Below are 8562 nucleotides of genomic sequence, written 5' to 3'. Positions count from 1 at the left end.
CGCTCCCCCGCGCTCTCCGCCCCCTCCCTCGGCCGCGGCGCGCTCCCGCCGCCGTGCGCGCCGCCCGCGCCCCCGCCGCGCCGCAGCTGCCAGCCCGGGAGCCAATGAGCGCTCGGCGAGCCGGCGGCCACTTCCTCGTCGGCGGGCCGCGCGCTCGGGAGGCTCGGGCGGCTGGGGCGGCCCCGGGGCGGGGCGCGGCGGGGCGGGCGGGGCGGGCGGGGCGGGGCGGGCGGCTGTGCCTGCGTGCGCTCGTCCGACGGCCGGCGGTGGGCGCAGGTCCCTGCAGGCGCGCGGCTGCGAGCCGGACGCCAAGGAGCTTGGGGGCCCCGGGAGCGCCGGCGGCGGGGCGCTCGGTTGGCTTTGCGTGCGCGGCGAGGACGCTCAGCCGCCCGGGGAGGCGCGATGTCGAAGCCGCCGCCCAAACCGGTCAAACCAGGTAAGGGTCCCCGCCGCCGGGCGCCCTGCGCTTCCTCCGCCGCCCGGCCCGGAGCTTCGCTTTCGGGAGCCCCCGCGCCTGCACGCCTCGCTTTGTTGCGTGCGCTGCACGGAGGGGTCGCTCGTTTTGGACGACGATTTCGAGGATTTAAAAAAAAAAAGAATGTTAAAGAGGAGCCCCTCCCTGGATTTCGCAACATTGTCATTCGCTGCGACCTTCCAGTAGGGGTGATGGCCCCGGGCCCTTGGAGGCTTGGTTGGAAGACAGGGATATTGATCCCTTTAGGGGAAAAAGGAAAAAAAAAAAAATGTCTATGTGTGCCTTGAAATGGGCTTTTGGTCACTTCCTCTTTTTTTTTTTTTTTTCTTTCTCGTGTGTGTCACTGTCAGGTTAGAGTTCTTGACCGGCCGGAGCGAACGGGAAGTGCGCCGCTTGCAGGGTGGGGTGGGTGAGCGAGGCTCCTCTGGGGCTTTGGAGACCAGCGCCTCCGAAGTGGCCCCGGGATCTTGGAAAAAAGCCTTTAGAAGACTGTACGCGAGCTCGCGGCGAGGGAAGTCCGGGCGGCGGCAACAGCCCTTCGGGAGCGACAGCCACGCAGGACGAGTCCTTTGCCTCCCCCCCACCCCCACCCCCGCCCCCGCCCCCGCCCCCGCCCCCACCCCCACCCCCGCCCCCGCCGTGAATTTGCCGTCAAAGCTGTGCTCTTGGCCCTTAGTCTGTTCGTTTTCTGCGACAGGGAGAGAGGAGAATGTGGAGGGACCCATGTAGTTCAGTTCAAGGCTGTAACAAACTCGTGCGTTCATTTGGCGAGTCATCACGGGAAACGTAGGAAGTGGCAAATAAATAGCTTTGATACGCTCCCGGGTCTTTTCTTCGAATCTCCTCTAACTTCAGTATAGCCCGAGCTGATACATACCCATTTAACGTCAAATTTCGAAGTAACCTTGGCTGCAGGCACTACACCTTCCATGATTATCTAGTCTGTCTTCGCCATCGCACATACAGTGGCCTTTTCAAGCCATTTGATGTGAAAATTATGTGCATACTCATGTATAGGACAGTCATTCACTGAGGGCTTGCCTTTTTTTTTTTTTTTTTAAGTGGGCCGGGTGTGAAGGAAGTTGCTGGGACTTTGACTTTGCGGTGAGCAAAGACGGGGTGTGGCTAGTATTGGGCTCTGGGCTTCTTTTTAGGTGGAATCTGATGAGAAGTTAGCATTTTAAGTGCACGTGTGGGAGGTGGCAGCCTTCTAAATTCAGATGTAAATCAGACTTCGAGTATCCAACAAAGCTGAGTTGTTCTTTGATGGCTAAACAAAGTACTTTATTTTAAAGAATGTCCTGAGAACTTAGTTGTTCTTGAGGTTCCCCCCCCCCCCTCAAGACTTTTAAGTGGTATCTGTGCTGCAGCTGGAGGAGGGTTGGCCAAGCCGTGGGAGTGTGACCGTGAGTACTTGTGCAGAGGCCAGTTTGGGTGGAGGATCATACAGTTACCAGTTGGGGATACACTCCTAGAAACCAGTTTTTGGTGATTGGACACCGCTGCTTTCCCCTTTCTCCTTCTCTTCAGCAAGTCAGAAAGCAAAGGGTTGAAAATATCTGCCGTTTTAGAGAGAGCGTTGACTCCACGCTGATTGACGAATGAGATCCAAGCTCACGGTCACTGTAGAAATCGGTGTGTTAGTTTACGAATTGACAATGAGAAATATTACTTTCAATCAGACTTGAAACATTGGGTGGCCTGGCTTAATGGAAAACAAAACTGCCCTATTATAGTCCTGGTCCACATTTACTGTGTGCCAGGCACTGATCTAATCACTGTACATGTATTAACTCATTGACTCCTCACAGCAACCCTGTGAGGTCAGCCCCGTTATTGTTCCCATTGCACAGGCTGGGATATTAAGGCGAGGCACAGAAAGGTTAAGTCACTCGCTCAGGGTTAGCAGCCTGGTAGGAAGGAGCAAGCAGGATTAGCATCCAGGTCTCCAGACTTCAGAATCATAATGCTTTCCTGCCTTACGTCACTGTGTACCATTGACATGCGTGGTCTTGTGTATTTTAGAGCTGGTGGGTGGAAGAGAAAAGGAAAGTGCCTCCGGTCCTCAGATCTTCTGGTCACAGATGCACATAAAGGTCACTCCCTGGTTGGTAGCTGTGAGGAGAGTGAGCTTTACTTTCTTGTCCTGCAGGCAGGAAGTGAGGGTGAAAAATGTCTGAAACATCTTGGAAATTGGGATAGGGGGTTGTATTTAATTTTTGGGTTCTTGGTTTGTTTATACCTGGCCTCCTCCCAAATGAGAGTTAGAAAGAGAGAGAGAGAGAAGGAAGGAAGGAAGGAAGGAACAAAGCAAGCAAGCCAGCCTTGTAGAGGGAGGGAAGAATAATAAGAGGAAACCAGAGGAAAAGTTAGCTTACAGACATGTGTGTCCTAAGGTCTGCCAGGATTTCTAAAGGGTGGCTGTAGATTTGGCTCTTGGCTTCCAGCATAAAGATAAAAGATCAATTATAGGATTCCTATTCTTTGTAAAAATAAAATGTGTTCCTTTCTCAAGGAGGAGTTATTTTAAAGGCACTGAGATCTGAAATAAACTTCCCCTGGGCCCTCTCAAAGTGTTGGAGTGGACCAGACATCTCTACAAGAAACACAAGCGGGACATGATAGTGGTGGTCCCTATAGCTTCCTGCAGAGCAAGACCCAGGCAAAACAGCATGGTTCAGTTCTGTAGGCAGGGCTAAAGGGAGGGAGCTAGGAGGCAGGACAAAGGACTTCATGGAAGATTTTAATAGCAAGGGACATTAAGCTATAATGTGGATAAAAGTATCTTTTGGGATGATCGGCATATAGCTCATAAAAGTACCATTTTCTTTTGCACCTTCCTGAGGTTATATCAGACTTTGGGTTTGTGGCCATGTCCAAAATCCATTTGCTAAACATTTCTTAATATATGCAGTTAAGGGGTGCCTGGGTGGCTCAGTAATTGAGCATCTGCTTTTGGCTCAGGGTGTGATCCTGGGGTTTGGGATCGAGTCCCAAATCGTTCCTGGAGGGGAGCCTGCTTCTCCCTCTGCCTGTGTCTCTTCCTCTCTCTCTGTGTCCTTATGAATAAATAAATAAAGTCTTAAAAAAATATGTATGTGTATATATATATATGTATGGAGCTAATATTTTAGGCCTTGTGCTAGACATTGGGGTTCCCAGGAACAATAAAATAAGGTCTCATACATGAAAGTATGAAATCTGATGGGGGAGATTTAGGTGTAATATAGATAATATCTAAATTGACTCATATCTGTAATTGGATGACTGATCTTACCCATTTTGTTTGGAAAAAATCTCGTGATTAAAAGTAAAAGTGATAATTATTTTCTTCTTCTTTTTTTCTTCAAACCTTGTAATACATATTTTTGTTTTAGAGAGTTTAGAAAATACATATAGAAAAAAAGATCATCCCTACCTGTCTAGTGATAATCACTTCTTTCTCTCAGGTGTTATTTTTCTTCTTCAATTCTGTTTCATTAAAAAGAGAAAATACAAATGATTATCCTCAGAATGGTGTCTCAGTTTCAGTTTCAAGTGTTTTACTGTTGATTAGCTTGTTTCCTACTGTGGATGTACTATTGCCTATGCTCTGACAAATCAGTTGTCACACTTGACCTTTCCTTGCTTACTGATGTCTTTTTATAGGGTCACTTTTGGCCACTCAAGGTCTGTCACTGAAACTCTCCCCTCTAATTGTTAGCTGCCACCATAGGGATCAGTCTGCTAAAAAGTGTCACGATTTCATGGTCTTCATCTCATTCTTCATGGGACCCTCCTACCTCCTTGGGACCAATGCGGCCTCTCAGTTTATCCATATAGCATTATGGTTCTTGTCAGCCACCCTCCCAAGCCTTCACAGTTCAATTAGGGTGAACCTGCCAGACTTGACACAGTGTAGACGACAACTGTGTTCTCACAAAGACTTTTTTCAAAAGATACTTCATTCTGAGACTTTATTCTGTAAAGACCAGCCAAAGGATATTGAGTGAGATTTGGACTAGAATCATCTCATTCTAAGCCGGTTTGATATCCCTCCATTGTAGTCGGAAGCCTGATGTGTGACCTTGACCAATTCTGTCAAATGGCTTATTGATTTGGGTGGTGGAAGTAAAAAGCAGCATAAATATTTTATGTGTCTTAGGAAAATAAATTCATGGGACTTTGAAGAGACAAATTGTCAGTATTTGGGGTTCTTTTGTATTTATAGTAAAAACATCATAAACTTCAAAGATGTCATGCATATGCTGCTTATATAACATTATTGAGAGGAAAAAAAGTCTTCATCTAAGGTGATCTGAACTTTTGTGTATTCCCCCCCACCCCCCGAATAAATGAATTAGTCAAAGGTGAGAGTATGGGGTTGGCTAGGAGTATGCACATGGATAGTGTCCTTCATAAACATCGTGCTCCATTTATGCCTGGTGGCAGAATAAAGTTTGGGAAACATTTTGAAAATTCCAGAATGATGATGATGATTGTAATAGTAATAGTTAACATCTATTTGGCCCTAAGTGTTAGGTACTGTGCGAAGCACTTTGTATGCTCCATCTCATTTAATTATATTAACTTCCCGATGAGGTGGGTCCTAATATCCCCATTTTATGAGTGAGGTAGTACTTTGTGAGGTTAAGTAAACCACTTAAGGTCTGAGAGCTAGGAAGTGGTTGGTTTGACCTGGGAATGAAACACAAGCTTTAAGTGGAAGGGATTTTCTTGGGCAGAGAAATCTATGAAGATTCTATTAGTTTGGACTGGCTTTTGTTGGGCAGCTGCCTTTACTAACTTGTGGTTGTATTATTTGCAATTGTGTTGTAGAACTCCCCCCTTTCAACACATCTGTATTAGACCATTAGACACTTTTTGAGAGTAGAATAGCCTCTTATTTTCTTGCAACTTTACAGCAACTGAAGTTATTATTCATGGCCAATACATTGTCTTTTTTAAAAAAAATATTTTATTTATTCATGATTGATGAGAGAGAGAGAGACAGAGACAGAGACACAGGCAGAGGGAGAAGCAGGCTCCATGCAGGGAGCCCGATATGGGACTCGATCCTGGTCTCCAGGATCACACCTTTGGCGGAAGGTGGCGCTAAACCGCTGAGCCACCTGGGTTGCCCAATAAACAGTCTTGATACATAATAAAGTCTTTGTCTTGACGAAGGCAGGGTAAGCCATGGTTGGATACATCTTACAGCTTCACTATAAGGCAGCAAAAGCTAGGGGCAGTATCCATCAGTACTAGTTCCGGGCAGTCACGTCCCTCTTGTGTTTCAGCATTCACATAGCTAGACTACAGTGTGATTAGTGCAGTGAACTTTTCTGACACACCTGTGTAAGGGAGGAAAAAATCTTTCCTCTCCCCTCTTATGTTCTGTATCTGGGTCCTGGAAATTAAGCTGACACAAAGCCAGATTTACGAGAAGAAAAGGGATACAAGTTTGGTGTTTTCAGGTTTACCTGCACAGGGGCGATGCAGAAAAGAGGTGAGAGTCCAAAGAAGGGTTAGATTTGGAAGCTTATGTGCCATTTTAACAAAGGGTGTTACATTGTGGAGCAGTGACTAGCAAAGGAAAAAGAGGTTTTGGTTTCTGCGGGCAGTAAGTTGTGGGAAAGTAAATATATGGGGAAACTAGTCAACGGTAAGGGTTATTTTAGTAAGGTTTCTTTATGCAGACACATTTAGGTACCATCTTCATCTGATGAGAGATGAAGATAATAAGAGTTCTCCTTCTCATATGACGGCAGAACTCAGTTCACAAGGGGAATTTATGCCCTGCTTTTAGGCACATGAGAGGGAGGCAGAGAGTTCTTTTGTATCTGCTTTTTCCTCAATTGCCTTCAGCTCAAAATAATTTTTTTTTTTAACGATTTCATTTATTCGAGAGAGCGAGAGAACAAACATGAGTGGCGGTGAGGCGGTACAGAGGGAGAGGGAGAAGCAGACTCCTCGTTGAGTGCATAACCCGACTTGGGGCTTGATCTCAGGACCCCAGGATCATGGCCTGAGCCAAAGGCAGATGCTTAACCAACTGAGCCACCCAGGCACCCCTTAAAATAATTCTTATACCAAAGTGGCGTACTGTGGGGTGGCATATTTTGATTCCCTTTACCTCATATCTCCTGTCCGGTGAAAACCATGGCCAAGGGCAGCCTGGGTGGCTCAGCACTTTAGCGCTGCCTTTGGTCCAGGGTGTGATCCTGGAGACCCGGGATCAAGTCTCGGGTTGGGTTCCAAGCATGGAACCTGCTTCTCCCTCTGCCTGTCTCTCTCTCTCTCTCTCTCTCTCTCTGTCTCTCAAGGATAAATAAATAAATAAATCTTAAAAAAAAAAAGAAAGAAAGAAAGAAAGAAAGAAAGAAAGAAAGAAAGAAAGAAAGAAAACCACGGCCAAAGTTGTACTCAGTTGCTTAATGCTCAGAGGAAGACAAAATACAAGAGACAGAGACAGGGAGGGAAGGAGAGGGATGGAGAAATAACTTTCAGTGGGCTGATGTGAGCTGTCACATCAAGATTTCCTTCCTTCCTTTCTTTTTTTTTTTTTAAAGATCTTATGTATTTATTCATGAGACACACACACACACACACACACACACAGAGAGAGAGAGAGAGAGAGGCAAAGATACAGGCAGAGGTAGAAGCAGGCTCCATGCAGGGAACCTGATGTGGGACTCGATCGCAGGACCCTAGATCACGACCTGAGCCAAAGGCAGGTACTCAATCACTGAGCCACTCAGGAGTCCCAACATCAAGATTTTCTAGAAGTTTGTCAATACTTAAAAAAAACTGCCAAAAGGGCAGCCCCGGTGGCGCAGCGGTTTAGCGCCGCCTGCAGCCCAGGGCGTGATCTGGAGACCCAGGATCGAGTCCCACGTCAGGCTCTGCATGGAGCCTGCTTTTCCCTCTGCCTGTGTCTCTGCCTCTCTCTCTCTCTCTCTCTCTGCATCTCCGAATAACTAAATAAAATCTTAAAAAAAAAAAAAAAGAAATATTTAAAAAAAAAACTGCCAAAAAAAAAAAAAAAAGAAAGATGATCAAAAATATTAAAGGAGTTTGGGGAAAAATTAGAGAAAACAGTACAAAGAGAGCTCCTCCTGTTCTTTTGAACAAGGCATGATATTCCATCGAATCTATTTAATCAGACCCACATTAATGCACATTTGGATTGTTTCCACGTTTAGGTAGTTACCGCATTGCTTACTTGTGAGTAAATGCACAGGACAAAGTCCAGGCCGTGGGAGTGTCGTATCAGAGGGTAGGCGTGTTGTCATTTTCATAGATGTTTCCAAAATGCTCTCCGGAAAGGTTTTGCCAGTTTACCTTCCTACCAGAAATGTGTGAGCATGCCTTACACAGAAACTTTATGGTGCGTGTGATGGGGAGAGGGCTCCAAAGGCTGGGTAGTCCGAGGCAGGGAGTTTGAGGAAGCTGGGAGGGTGTCACCGAGGGGAAATTTAAGCAGAGCCTGGAATGCTGTGTCAGAGTTTGGTAGGCAAAAGAGCGGGGAATGTCATTTAACTCGGGCAAAATGAGATCACATGATGTCCTCTTATTTTCACTTGCCTGACTGTATAGGGCTGAGCTTCTCCCAGAGCAGCTTGCTGTGCACACATGGAAGCCGTGAGCTGGAGAAATTTGTTCCAAATTAAAGAGAAATCCATTTCCATCCAGTTGGTGGAAAACCACACTTTCCACACAGAAGTAAGACTTGGAGTGCCCTCATGTCAGTCCTCTGTGCATGTCTCTGCGAATCTGTTTTCAGGATGTTAACAATAGCTGTGGTGTGTTAGGGGCAGCTGTGTGTCAAACAGGGTCACAGCTTCAAGTCACTGCAGTCACTGGTGGGACCGCCGAGGCCACTTCCTCTTAATGGACTCTTGCTAGTCATTTCCCATTTTCCGTTGGGGCATCTGTAGGATTTTTAGAAAGTCACAAGGCAAATGCCTCAACTTACTCTTGGGGTAGGTGTTGGGGGGAGAGTTTTGTATTTGTGCATTTTGATTTGCGTGGGATTTTAAAACTCATAAGCATCCCTTAGAATTTGATAAACTACTTTGATTTAATATTCTGGGGCCTGAAGAATG

At 46.5% G+C, this 8562-nt stretch overlaps 1 protein-coding gene across 1 annotated transcript in view; it reads left to right on the top strand.

Moving 5' to 3' along the window:
• Positions 1–225: 225 nt before the first annotated feature.
• The window catches only part of OSTF1 (osteoclast stimulating factor 1), a 55156-nt gene continuing 46819 nt past the window's right edge, over positions 226–8562 (top strand). The window contains exon 1 of the mRNA XM_077906775.1: positions 226–436. Within this exon, the coding sequence (XP_077762901.1) occupies positions 403–436 (34 nt within the window). The 5' untranslated portion in view covers positions 226–402. The remainder of the gene's footprint in view (positions 437–8562) is intronic.

This window comes from Canis aureus, chromosome 1 (genome assembly GCF_053574225.1).
Source record: "Canis aureus isolate CA01 chromosome 1, VMU_Caureus_v.1.0, whole genome shotgun sequence".
NCBI lineage: Eukaryota > Metazoa > Chordata > Mammalia > Carnivora > Canidae > Canis > Canis aureus.
The sequence above is the reverse complement of the archived record's forward strand: the minus strand, read 5'-3'. Positions and strand labels throughout refer to the sequence as shown.